The sequence below is a fragment of the Echiichthys vipera genome (assembly GCF_963691815.1).
Source record: "Echiichthys vipera genome assembly, chromosome: 9".
NCBI classification, from domain to species: domain Eukaryota; kingdom Metazoa; phylum Chordata; class Actinopteri; order Perciformes; family Trachinidae; genus Echiichthys; species Echiichthys vipera.
In genome coordinates this window covers 1,101,463-1,115,470 of record NC_139834.1, presented here as the reverse complement: position 1 = coordinate 1,115,470, position 14,008 = coordinate 1,101,463, and the positions used below count along the sequence as shown (strand labels likewise).

The following is a 14,008-nucleotide window of genomic DNA, read 5'->3' as shown; positions in this document are numbered from 1 at the left end:
TTTTAAGGCCAAAATGCTTTCAGAGATCATGAAGGACGTTAACATGACGATAACACATTTCTTTGTTGTGTCTTTCCGCAGATTGTTCCACGGTGCAGAGACCAGCTCCTCTTGCACTCAACGCTGACAGCGTCACCAACACACGTGTCATCCGTTCTGTCTCCACTCCAGAAGACCATTCCTCATCTCCACCCCTGCACTCCGCATACGCAGCAATAAACACAGACTCCCCGTTGATCGTTCCTTCAAATGGTGCGGTTTACAGTCCTATCAAGATGAGCGGGGACCCTAAGAAACCTCCCGCCCTTTCCAGAAATGCATCACTCCCTGTGACGGACCCTGCTGGGAAAACTGTACTGTCCCAGTGTGGCCAAGACGTCCAAACCAACAGAGGCACTCATGCATTCACGGAGCGTGCACCAAACCAAAGGGAAAACCGAGACACTCTGACAGAAAAGAAAACTGATAAAGCAGAGTTAAAGTCGGACCACAGAGCGGACCTTTCTTCTGCAGCGCTGTCCGCTAGAACCCCCGCAGTCCCGGCAGCTCAGCCAGTCCAGGCCAGGAGAGCACTTTTCAGCAATCTGCCATCACATGCACCAGTAAGACGGACCAAAAGTGAGGGCCATGTTCGGGTGGCTGTAGCTTCGGTCGGGCAGGCCGAGTCAGCAGTACCAGAGGTCAGCACTGATGCTACCATGAACGACCGCCTTTGGAGCAAGTTGGAGCCATGCAGCCACAGAGACAGCATGTCCTCCTCCTCCAGCATCTCTTCCAGCGACACCGTCATTGACCTGTCCCTGCCTAACCTAGCTAGGAAGAGCCTCAGCAGCCTGTCCGCGGCCAGCAGCACCTGCGATCCTCACTGGCTCAGCTGCCGTCACTCAGCGATAGTCTCCTACGACGCCCTGCGAGTCAGCAAGAGCAAGTCGAACCCCAATCTTCAGCAAAGTGAGTGCCCCAAAGATGAGCTAATGCCCCGTCCCCTGCAGCCTCCTCAGGAAGCTTCTGTGGACTCACCGAGTAGACTGACACAAAGGAGGCACACCTGGAGCCGGCTCTACATGGAAGGGCTCAAGCAGTCGTCGGCCAGCCGGCCATCGTCCATGTCTACAACCCCTAAAGCTACAGCTTCCATGTCCAAAAGCCTCGGGGATCTGACCTCTGATGACATCTCCTGTAACTTCGACAGTAAGTACCACAGCATCAGCCGCAGCTTCATTGTCCGGCCAACCAGGGACCAGTTACGGAAGGGCAGCCTGCAGAAGTCTCGGCCACCGAGCGACCTCACCGAACAACTACGAAAGCTGACTGACGTGGAGCCCCTGACTGCGAGCGACTTTGCACCAGAAAACAAGCCAAGAGAGTCGCAGGAGGAGCTTGTGGATGAGACCCTGGTGCGAAGGACCTCGTCAAGGAGCCAAAGCCGGGTGCGCTACATTGCAAACAGGGCCAAGAAGGCCCAGGAGAGGCAGAAGCTCCAGAGCCTAGTCCAGGGCAGAAGTGCAAGCTTTAGCCTCACTGGTAGCATTCATCCAAGTAGTGCTAGCCCCATTGAGGAGCGGGGTAACCCCGAAGGTGCGTGTTGCGTGACCCAGAGTCCCTGCACCAGCCTGGACCTGTTGAGTCAGCTCACCCCCCGAGGAACCCCCTCCCCTCAGACCCGGTCCTCCCCAGACCCTGAAAACAGTGAAGTCTTTTTCAGGCTCAAACTCTAAGAACGGACTTTGAACTGAGCGTGAGAGACGCAGCGCTGTAATGCAACATCTTGAGGTTGTGCGAGATCCATTTTTGAACCCTCTCTGCTGTGTGTACGCACCAAATGTTCGATACCTGCCAGAATGTATTGCGTGAAAGGTACCAGGAGGTTTTTTGTATAGCTGTTTATGTTGACTGTGATCTACTGTCACGTTGATTCTTGTTTTTTTGGCGGGGGGGGGGGGGACTTTATATGAGCAGACGGTAGCAATAGATCAAAACTAGAGGACATGACATTAAACAACCCATTCTGTTTATCCAATACTAATAGATTCATGCACTTGAACTGGAATGATCAACTTTCACAGAGTTTAAATGAGATGCTTCATGTCCGCCCGTCCATCCACGAGCAATATTTCGACGTTGGCATGGTGTCATATCACGGTTCGTCGGACAGTTTGACGCTAAACGCGGAGGCCTGTCTGTGTCTTTGCTGAAAAAAAGGAATGGAGTTCTTATTATTATTATAATTATCATTATAGTGCAGGATGAAATGTCTTACTTTTAGTATTCTTTGTGTCGTGGTTACGTTGTAATTTGACCAAACTGCCAATACTGTGCTGACCTTCCAGAGATGCGTCACGTCCCGGCACCGAGGTCGCGTCCACGCCGAGTTTAGCCCCTTTTTAGTCGACTGCATGTCTTTTATGCACTGTAACATTTATCCTGTGCTTTCTTTTACACAAGACGAGACTTTTTATATGAGCATTTGTTAATATTCTAAACTTATTTACGGCGGTCACGAGAGCGTCCCGTCTGAAGCCCTGCTCCCTCATTGGTCCGTGGCACTAATACAAGATGAACACGATCTGTATCCAAGCACGTTTCTTTGTCCACCTGCTGTATTTGTTTGCACCGGGACGATATTTAATTCAAACAGTGTGTAATTATGACCTGAATAAATCTCAAGTTAATATTACTGAACGTGTCACGGCCCTTTTATTTCAACTGAGACAAAGACGAGTGATTAACGAACCAGAGGAACCGCTGTAAACAAGCCGACACGTGAAAGCCCTTGGCCTTGGTTTTGGCAGCGTGGGCTCGCTGCTCTAATTTGGACTCTGCTTGGGTCTGTGTTTACCAGCCGTCACCTCTCTCAACCTCAAAAAAGAAAGCTTGGACCCCCCCTGCAGCGAGGGAGAATGAAAGAGAACAAAGACTTGAGTTTGCACTAGAGAGGACAAGCTCAACCAGGCGTTAACCAAGAAAAAACATCTTTTCAGTGTCGCTGCCACCAGACGTCAGATTTAAGAGTACAGAGTTATTTACTTAGACCAGGGATGTCAAAGTCACACACACGAGGGCCAAAAAAACTAATCTGCTACAAGCCGAGGGCCGGACTGGTTCAATGTTTATTAAAACATATTAAAATGATGCATATAACCTATTGAACCAAGACCTGACACAGCGCACCGTATTTCATTTAATGATTAAATGAATAATCCGATATTTTTGTACGGCTCTGTCAGTGATTGGGCTGAACGTTGACATCTGCCCTGAATGCTGATGAATACTTGCGGCGCTGCAGTGAGTTCGCAGGCTACCGTTGCATTGTGGGTAATGTAGTTTTGGTGCGTGAAAAACACCAGCAGGCGGCTGTGGCGTGCGGGCCGGTTCTAATACTCATCAAATATCAGCCCGGGGGCCGAGATCATTCAATTGCGGGCCAGATCTGGCCCCCGGGCCTTGACTTTGACACCCATGACTTAGACAGTCTAAGTAAGCATGTGTGTACAGTACGGACCTAAAGTTTGGACACACCTTCTCAGTCAAAGAGACTATGAAAATCATAGATGCACTTGGAGACACTTTCAAAGCTGACTGACCTTCATTTCTTAAAGTCATGACGGTCGCTCGTGCCATAACACAAATTCTAACAGTGTGTTCAGTGGGAGCATCAGCTGTGTGTCCACCTGACGTCTGCACAACACGACCGATGGTCCCAACCCCATTTATAAGGCAGGAAATCCCACGTATTGAAGCTGTCAGGGCACAACTGTGAAGGGAAACCACTTCAGGTGACGACCTCCTGAAGCTAATCCAGAGAATGCCGAGTGTGTGCAAAGCAAAAGGTGAAGAAACTAGAATATCAGACGTGTTTTCAGTTGTTTTATACATATTTCTACACGTGTTCATTCATAGTTTTGATGCCTTCAGTGTGAATCTACAACGTCAAGAGTCATGAAAAGAAAGAAAGGAAAGGTGTGTCCAAACTTTTTGTCTGTACTGTTTGTTTATATGCAATGAGCACAGATGTCTCCCTTTTCCCTGATGCTCTGAATAAGGAGCTAAACTGCTCTAGGCTCTGTTTCTAAATCCAGTTCTAAGAATCTGTGAAAAGTCTCTAAATGTAGTGAGCAAGTGGCGCCTGGGAGTGCTTTGGGACGGGGAAGGGGCTCCCAGCAGCACCCTCTGCTCAGTGAGGACACTAACTGCAGAGTGAAGGGGCTCCCAGCAGCACCCTCTGCTCAGTGAGGACACTAACTGCAGAGTGAAGGGGCTCCCAGCAGCCCCCTCTGCTCAGTGAGGACACTAACTGCAGAGTGAAGGGGCTCCCAGCAGCCCCCTCTGCTCAGTGAGGACACTAACTGCAGAGTGAAGGGGCTCCCAGCAGCCCCCTCTGCTCAGTGAGGACACTAACTGCAGAGTGAAGGGGCTCCCAGCAGCCCCCTCTGCTCAGTGAGGACACTAACTGCAGAGTGAAGGGGCTCCCAGCAGCACCCTCTGCTCAGTGAGGACACTAACTGCAGAGTGAAGGGGCTCCCAGCAGCCCCCTCTGCTCAGTGAGGACACTAACTGCAGAGTGAAGGGGCTCCCAGCAGCCCCCTCTGCTCAGTGAGGACACTAACTGCAGAGTGAAGGGGCTCCTAGCAGCCCCCTCTGCTCAGTGAGGACACTAACTGCAGAGTGAAGGGGCTCTCAGCAGCACCCTCTGCTCAGTGAGGACACTAACTGCAGAGTGAAGGGGCTCCCAGCAGCCCCCTCTGCTCAGTGAGGACACTAACTGCAGAGTGAAGGATTCTCCACAGCGTCTCCCCGTCTCTTCTTCTCCGTTGTTGGTGTATCTCTGTGGCAGTTACAGCGCCACCTCCAGGCCTGGCATGGGTACTACAGCGTTTGGAGTCGCTGCACCTGGTTTTCTGTGGACGCACAGATTCAGGATCCAGGCCGAGTGGACGGGAACTTTTTAAGAACGACAAAAGGGTAATTTTCGTATTATTATGATAACAATACTTATAGATTCATGCAAACCTTTTGGGGGAAGCTAATTAAAATGTATCCACTTCCTTTAACAACCCTCGTAGTCCTTGAGACTCTAAGTCTTTCTCAGGACCCTGATTTGTCAGTCAGAGGTTTGTCTGTGGTTTCCAGAGCTGATGGCCACCTCTGGTGAGCTGTCAGACACTGCCAGGCCTCTTCCTCAGCTCTGTAAGACTCTGTGAAGCGTGACATGCTCATTTTAGCGCCGCGGACTCTGCTCCAGCCAGTACACAAACACAAAAGACGGCTTCATTAGGATTCCAAGAAAACCACAGAGTCCCTCTTTCGAGCCATATTTATCCAGACAATTTGGCACGGCCGGGCCTCTCGACTGGAACCTCGGAGCCCTGCGCTGCACTTCAGGCCTGAGAGAAAGTGTTTATCTCAGAGAGCGAGGGCCGCCCCTCCTTTCAACACGAAATCACTGCCTGGGTTTGTGAGCTTCTGCTTTAAACAGTGGAACTAGATCCAGGACAAAGACACAGGACAGGGTTTAGTGGATTATGCTTAAATATGAATTACTGTAGATTGTGTTGTTTATGAGTTTGGGGGTTTTAAGGACTCAACATAAACCAGACGTGGTGCGAAGCCTCCGCCCTGAACTCAAACTGTAACACGGACAACAGCAGAGTGTTTTTACCATGTTGCATTATTCGATGTTCTCACACTTCCTGTCTTACAGGAAAGACTGTGGAGTCCCTCAGGGTTCGTCAGGAGGGAGAGAAAGTGTGAGAAAAACAACATCTCTTCCTGTGGCTCCCTGGGACCCCCCTGAGACCCCCCTGGGACCCCCCTGGGAGGTCCAGTCCATCCAAACCGCAGCGCCCGGTTCAGCACTTCAGGCCTGAGAGAAGCTTTTGTCTCTAAGAGTGAAGCAGCCCCTCCTTTGAATCAGTTCAGTTTGTGAGCTGCTTAAAACAGTGAGACTAGGACAAAGACACGGGGCGTGTTTTTGTACTGAAGGAGACTTAAAGTGAAATTCTGGTGTAAAACCATCTCAGGCTCTTTTTAGGCAAATGCACTAAAATCAAATAAGCCATCGAGACAGTTTCTCTAGTGTATGAGCGACTAACGGAGATATCCTAGACAGATGCTAACAGCCGGACGTGGCTAACAGTGATTAGCTCGGGGCAGCACGGTGAAGGCATTCAAAGGTCTTTTTTAACCACTAATGCTGCTGAAAATAACAGCAAACCTCTGCAGCAGCATGAGAAGAGTCCCTACACACACAACAAAGCACCAATGGGCTCCTTCCACTGTAATGGACTTTACTATGAGAGGAGCTGGTACAGGGGCCAGTAGGTAAGTTTTTCAGTCTCGCCGCCCCAAGCTAATCTGTGTTAGTAGCATTTGGCTGTTAGCGACTGTTAGCATCTGTCCCGGAGTTCTCCGTTAGTAGTTCATACACTAAATAAATGGTCTCGAAGGCTTATTTGATTTGCCTGGGATGATTTTACAGTGTAATTTCCCTTTAACAGCATCATGTTTCCGGGTCCGCTCATTCGGCTGCACCATGCCCCTAAAGGGATTTTCTTTAAGTGTCGCATTAATGTTCACTTGGACCCGAGGATGAATTTAGAGGTCAGACTTTAAGGTCGCTATGACCTCACATCCGTCCCACTATCTATCTCAGGATATTTCAGGAACGCTTCAAGAGCGGGATGTGTGGGAAACCTGATCGGCCACCTCTGCAGCAGTCCAAATGTGTATTTTGTCCTATTCTAGTTTGGAGCATAGTAATGTTTCTGCGTACTGAGGTCCATGAACAGTGTTGAATGTCATAAAGTGGGTCTGTTGTCCATTTGTCTCCATGTGGAGTGGGACCTGGAGGTCTTGGAGTCTTAATGTGGTACGTAGACGAGATGTTTCCCCATTTTTACCAATTCTCACTTGGTTAAAACAACGGTTACGTTTGCGTCTAACGGTACGGACCCGAAAACAACTCATGAGACTTAAAGCTGAACCTGAGGATGAAGTGATGACATTTAATATCCCAAAGGTCAAAGGTCGACTTCACTGTGACACCATAAAGTTTCATAAGTCTGGAACAGAAGCGGAGACGTTTGCTCAGATCCTGAATTGGTGACAATCATTTTAAAGACAAACAGACTGAATTCCTTTAATTAAAGTCTTCCGAACTTCTTCTATGTTGGAGCCTTTCAGGCGTTTTCTTTTGTTTTATGTCTTTAAAGCTTAAATCAGATACTTTGTGTGTTGGTAAATGACGTCACAAGGGGGCGGTTAACTTCATGGTGATGGGTCACGTCACCTAATTCAGTGATAAATGACACGTGTGTGTGGTACCGCATGTAACTCAAAGGCAGTAGCATGAATGATTAACACACTTATTTAAGTTATTTGCACAAAGACTAATGTGGCAGATATTATATATATTTTTTTTTATATATATATATTTTCATGACCCAAAGAACCAGGTCCAGGTCAGGACCCAAAGAACCAGGTCCAGGTCAGGACCCACAGAACCAGGTCCAGGTCCAAGCGTGTGAAATGTGTTTCCTCAGGAGGGGGTCTGGAGTCTCCCTTAGAGAGAGGGGGAGAAGTTCAGCATCCGTGAGGAACTCGGAGTAGAGCCGCTGCTCCTTTGTGTTGAAAGGAGCCAGTTGAGGTGGTTCAGGATCATCTGGTAAGGATGAACCCTGGGCGCCTCCCTAGGGAGGTGTTCCAGGCACGTCCAGCTGGGAGGAGGCCTCGGGGAAGACCCAGGACCAGGTGGAGAGATTAGATCTCCACACTGGCCTGGGAACGCCTCAGGATCCCCCAGTTAGAGCTGGTTAATGTGGCCCGGGAAAGGGAAGTTTGGGGTCCCCTGCTGGAGCTGCTGCCCCTGAGACCTGATCCAGGATCAGAGGCTGGAGATGAGATGAGAGAACTGTATTTGTGCATGATGACGTCTGGACACCAAGTAGACGCCACTGATGGTAAATGTATGAGCGTGTATTGGAAAGACCTGATGGGGCACACGAACCTCGGTATAAGACGGGAAGTTCTGTTAAGAGACACTTGCTTCTTTGGCAGAGGACCAAAGAAGCAAACAATAAACATGAACTCACGGTATATGCTAAATGCTATATGCTAGGACACAATCTCACTGTTCAACACACCACCGTGACAATTAGCAAAGGGCCAAACAGTCAAATTAGCACTGTCGCCTCACAGCAAGAAGGTTGCAGGTTCAAATCCCGGCTGGGGCCCTTCTGTGTGGAGTGTGCATGTTGTCCCCGTGTCTGCGTGGGTTTTCTCCGGGTTCTCCGGTTTCCTCCCACAGTCCAAAGACGTGCAGGTGTTGGGTTCATTGATGACTCTAAATCACCCGTAGGTGTGAATGGTTGTCTGTCTCTGTTCGTCTCTATGTGTCCTGTGATAGACTGGCGTCCTGTCCAGGGTGGACCCCGCCTCACGCCCGATGTCAGCTGGGAACGGCTCCAGCCCCCCAACGACCCCGACAGGGACAAGAGGCTGAAGATGAATGAAAAACTGCAAGACACTAAGTCTACTTTTAATTTACCACCTGCAACACATGCAACATGATGCATCGTGCTGCAGGAAAGACTGGGGAAAGGAACAAACACTCATCTTCCTCTTTAATAAAAGCAGCGGTCTGACCCTTAAACGTCTCCATTAACGCTGACCGTGCGTTTCTTTGTGTCCGTTTGAACGATGGGAGGAAGAAAAACATGTTTTACCTCAACATCTGCAGCGTTCATAAAGGCCTGCACATAAATCAGGCTCCAGTGATTCAGTTTAATCTCTTCAGACGTCATTCTCCCCAAACCTCCGTCCAACAATCACAACTTCATTGTCCCTGTGAGGTTGTGTCTCCTCCCCCCCCGGGCTCCCCCTCATATAAACCCCCCTGCAGCCTCCTGAACACCAGACTTCCACAGCCCCTCTTTCAGGACTTGTTGAGAGTTTGGTTTGCGTTTCTCCTGAGTCGTCGTTTGCACAGAGGTCGAGGTTTTTGTTCACGCTGCACCTGACGTTCTCCCTGAGGTAAGAGTCTCTGTTATAAAGCAAAGAGCACAGTGTGTGTTATTTATTTAAGTGGTTTTGTGTCAGGTGCAAAGTGCCTGAGAACACTGTGAATGTCAGATGCTCCTGGTTCGACCTTTCAAAATAAGAAGTGTATTAATTAGTGTCATTTCCAGAGCCGGGCGACATGAGAGGCAGCATGGCCTCCTTCTGTGTGGCAGCCCTGACTGCGTGGATGCTCACTGCAGGTAAGATGACACACACACACAACCTGGCACTGCAACACACAGCTCATTGGAGTGCATCACATTAGGGACTGTCATGACTGTCATCTTCACGTACCGGCCACTTCCAGTTGAGCTGCGAAGGATCCACACGACGCTCTTAGTGTCACAACCTGATCTCTGCATCCAGCCTTCAGCATTTTAAACTCTCGCCCTCTGAGTGTTCAATACCGGCGTATGAGAAAATAAGACCGACTGAGCGGGGCCTTTGTTCCCTCGGGGAAAAGTGCTCAAACGCACCGACGACACAACAAACCCAGCAGCCACGGCCCGGCCCGGCCCGGCCCGGCCACACACACACACACACACACACACACACACACACACACACACACACACACACACACACACACACACACACACACACACACACACACACACACACACACACACACACACACACACACACACACACACACACACACACACACACACACACACACACACACACACACACACACACGGGGAGGAGACACAACCTCACAGGGACAATGAAGTTGTGATTGTTGGACGGAGGTTTGGGGAGAATGACGTCTGAAGAGATTAAACTGAATCACTGGAGCCTGATTTATGTGCAGGCCTTTATGAACGCTGCAGATGTTGAAGTAAAACATGTTTTTCTTCCTCCCATCGTTCAAACTGACACAAAGAAACGCATGGTCAGAGTTAATGGAGACGTTTAAGGGTCAGACCGCTGCATTTATTAAAGAGGAAGAGGAAGATGAGTGTTTGTTCCTTCTCCCCAGTCTTCCCTGCAGCACGATGCATCATGTTGCATGTGTTGCAGGTGGTAAATTTAAAGTAGACTCAGTGTCTTACAGCTGTATTTTACCAATTGGCCATTTGCTGATTGTCACGGTGGTGTGTTGAACTGTAAGAGTGTGTCCTAGCATGGGTCGAACCTCCACGGTCTCAGCCAAAGATCCATGTGCCCCCATGTATCTGCAGGATGTAACTATATTAGAAATGAATATAATCAACCAGTCTGTGAGGCTCAAAATGACTTTCCAGTATTGGCTTAGATGCACATGTTGATGTGTATGTATATATTTAATGTAACACTTGTTAAAGTCAGGCAGCTGCAGCTCGTTCAGGACGCTGCTGCTCGAGTTCTGACAAACACCAGAACACGTGAGCACATTACACCAGCTCTTAAATCATTACACCGGCTTCCTGTACGTTCAAAATCCTCCTGCTCATGTATGAATCACTACATGGTCCAGGGCCCAAGTATATCACTGATATGCTCCCACTACATGAGATCCTCTAGATCACTAAGATCCTCTGTGGTTCGCAGAGTAAACTCAAATCAAGAGAAAGCATCTTTCAGTCTTTACGCAACAAACAGCTGGAATTAACTTCCTGCAGATGTGAGACGTTCACCCACTCTGACCACTTTTAAAACTTTTACCTTCACCGTAGCTTTCTGCTCAGTCTTTGCACTGTTTTTATTATTGTCTGTGTTTTTATTCTCTTTGTCTCTGTGATGCATTTGAATTCATGACGTGTTGATGCTGTGAAGCACTTTGAGTCGGCCCTGTGTATGAAAAGTGTGACACTAATAAAGCTGCCTTGCCCAACAGCAATAGATTTAATCAATAACCATAATCCCAGAACTTAACCAGAACATGATTCAAGATTCAAGAAGCTTTATTTATTATTGTGCAACAGTTTCAATACAAAGATGAAAGGGTCAGAGTAACAATAAGCATAAAAACATCAATCAAATCAAAATAAAGCAGAAAATAAATCAAACAGTAACTAAATGTGACAGAGTGCAACAGACATTGTGGTTAAACGCAGGTTTATAAATAAACAACAACACGCAGCGTGAAGTTTAACAGCAGATTAAATAAAATAAGAACAAACTAAAGAAGTGAGAAGGAGCGATAAGTGACAACAGTGTTAAAGTGTAGCAGCGTTTCTGACTGAAATAAGTTACAGTAAAGTACAGTGAAGAGTAGCAACAGTAAGTCACAGTGCCACTAATACAGTGACAGTGGAGTGTAGCAGCCTTTACTGAAGTAAGTGACAGATGCCGTGTACAGATATCGTAGACGGTAAGAACTGACTCTGAACATTAAGTTTGCATTATTATTATTATTATAAGTTTTTAAAGCAGCGTTGGTGATGAGCTTTGGCTGTAATGGTCAGCTGAACTAAACCTGCCTGTCACTCTTTAGTCACTTTCTGAGGCCCAGACTGAGACATTTTCACCTTTTCAAGACACAAAATGTGTCCAACTGTTTTCTATTTTTGCAAAACGATGATTTTTTGTTGTTGTTTTTGTTCAGGCTTCTTTATGTTTTGATTCTCATTCGTACTCAGAACGAAGTCTGTTTCTGTAAAAACACGTTTGTCTGTTGTTTACAAGATGCTTTATGGCTGCACCCACCCGAGTGTGTCCTCAGCCACTGGTCTGATGTCCTCGTCCAGAGCCTCTGAACTGTCTGCAGCGTTTGGGCGCCGCTCTGTGTCAGCGGGCTCGGGTCAGCAGGCTCGGGCCAGCGGGCTCGGGCCGACCCGTGAGACTGGGTCACGCTCCTAAATGACTCCTCACATCTGACTCTCTGCCTCCTGGAGCCCTATCAAAGAACAGAGGGGGCACCATCCACTGTTGCATGCTATTTCTCACCAGTGGAGGGGCTACCGCCGTGCTGTGGTCCAGAAAGCACTGTGATAAATCAATTAACCATGTGAGGGGGGGGCTCTGCAGGCAGGCGGGCGGAGAACTGACAGGCATCTCCGCAGATCCTAGGTCCTGCCATCTTCTCTAGAGGAGGCTGACGGGGTGTCAGGGGCTTTGTGTGACCCAACCAGGCCCACTGTTGTCATCGCATGCAGTTGTGAGGAACTTGCACCCCTGGCACCTCCGCTCCCCCCCCCCCCCCCCCAACCCCAACCCCTCCCTCCTCCGCCCGACCCTGGCAGGGCATGTTAGGGCCTGCTTGACATGCTGCGCGAATGCAATTGGTCACAGCTCCAGCAGAAAGAAAACAACTCTGAGTGTCGTGGGTAATGTCAGGGGGTGGGAGTTCATTCCCTGCCCGGATTACATGGGGACTGGGGGGGTGGGGGGCACTTCAAACCCCCCTCGTTACCTTGAACTGTCCCCTCAGTGTGGAGCCCTTTTCTCCAGAAACACAAACGAAAACAAGGCCCTCATTGTCCCCCCCCCCCGTCCCCCTGGCTGTTTGGCGTATTTACCACCGTGGCTGAGAGACGACGAAGACTCAAAGCAACAATCCGCTTCATCAGGCTCTCAGAGGCGGCGCTGCTCAGAAGCTCACAGACGTGAAACCGAACCCTTAATCAGCCAAAGAACCGCCTTTGTGCCGCCGCTCACGCTTTAGTGCATTGACTTACTTCATTACAGGGACTTCAAATTGATTGTGGTGTTTGTTTTTTCTCCATTCTAGATGCCAAGGAGTTATCCATCACCACCATAAAGGTATTCTCTCTCTCTGCACCTCACAGCCAAGTCTGCAGCTGTGAAACACACAACAGCACTTTATAAAAGAGGAGCTCGCTTCATTACAACACGGCTCGCATCAGAATCACAATCAGGTTTAGTGCCGGGCAGTTTTCATTACAAGGACTTTGACTTGATTTGACGGCGCCGATAGAAAGATAAGCATGAACACAAGCATTGAATTATATACGTGACATATAAGTGAGTGTTTGCATGAAAAATACCTACCCTCACCTGTGATCATGAAAGCTGGGTCAGGACCCAAAGAACCAGGTCCAGGTCCAAGCGTGTGAACTGTGTTTCCTCAGGAGGGGGTCTGGAGTCTCCCTTAGAGAGAGGGGGAGAAGTTCAGCATCCGTGAGGAACTCGGAGTAGAGCCGCTGCTCCTTTGTGTTGAAAGGAGCCAGTTGAGGTGGTTCAGGATCATCTGGTAAGGATGAACCCTGGGCGCCTCCCTAGGGAGGTGTTCCAGGCACGTCCAGCTGGGAGGAGGCCTCGGGGAAGACCCAGGACCAGGTGGAGAGATTAGATCTCCACACTGGCCTGGGAACGCCTCAGGATCCCCCAGTTAGAGCTGGTTAATGTGGCCCGGGAAAGGGAAGTTTGGGGTCCCCTGCCGGAGCTGCTGCCCCCGCGACCTGACCCCGGATAAGATGCTGAAGATGAGACGAGATGTGTTTGCATGACCGGTGCAGGTGGTGGTGTGCAAGTTACAGTGTCCAGTGAAAAGGGTGTGTGTGTGTGTGTGTGTGTGTGTGTGTGTGTGTGTGTGAGTTGGGTACGTTAATATAACGTGTGAGTTCCAGATGTCGTTAATATAACGTATGACCGTTAAGTGTCTTTCACAGAACTCCAAAGCCTGACGGCAGAAGGGGAAGTAAAATGTTCTTGTGGCGGGAGGTTTTGGTCCTGATGGACCGCAGCCTCCAGGGCCAGAGGGGTGAGGGTCAAACAGGTGGTGTCCAGGGTGGGAGGGGTCAGCAGCTATCTTCCCTGCTCTCCTCAGGGTCCTGGAAGAGTTCAGGGAGAGAAGGGAGGTCGCAGCCGATCACCTTCTCTGCAGAACGTATGATACGCTGCAGTCTGCACCTGTCATTGGTGGAGGCAGACGGTGATGGAGGAGGTGAGGACGGACTCGATGATGGCAGTGTAGAAGTGGACCGGCGTTGTCCGTGGTAGATTGAACTTCATCAGCTGCCTCAGGAAGTCCATCCTCTGCTGACGGAGCTGATCTATGTACTTT

The 14,008-nt window shown here is 49.2% G+C and overlaps 2 protein-coding genes across 3 annotated transcripts in view; both read left to right on the top strand.

The window, feature by feature from the left end:
• Positions 1–2,612, top strand: part of LOC310952341 (1-phosphatidylinositol 4,5-bisphosphate phosphodiesterase eta-2-like) — a 170,894-nt gene extending 168,282 nt beyond the window's left edge. Inside the window, 1 exon segment of the mRNA XM_083920925.1 lies at positions 82–2,612. Within this exon segment, the coding sequence (XP_083777051.1) occupies positions 82–1,718 (1,637 nt within the window). The 3' untranslated portion in view covers positions 1,719–2,612.
• A 6,308-nt stretch (positions 2,613–8,920) lies between these two features.
• The window catches only part of LOC310951267 (putative glutamate receptor), a 17,691-nt gene continuing 12,603 nt past the window's right edge, over positions 8,921–14,008 (top strand). For both annotated transcript variants that reach the window (XR_014593323.1, XM_083919411.1), the window contains exons 1-3: positions 8,921–9,030; positions 9,186–9,257; positions 12,713–12,744. Coding sequence is in view for 1 of the 2 variants with exons in the window: in XM_083919411.1 (XP_083775537.1) it covers positions 9,197–9,257; positions 12,713–12,744 (93 nt within the window). In the remaining variant the exon portion in view is untranslated. The remainder of the gene's footprint in view (positions 9,031–9,185; positions 9,258–12,712; positions 12,745–14,008) is intronic.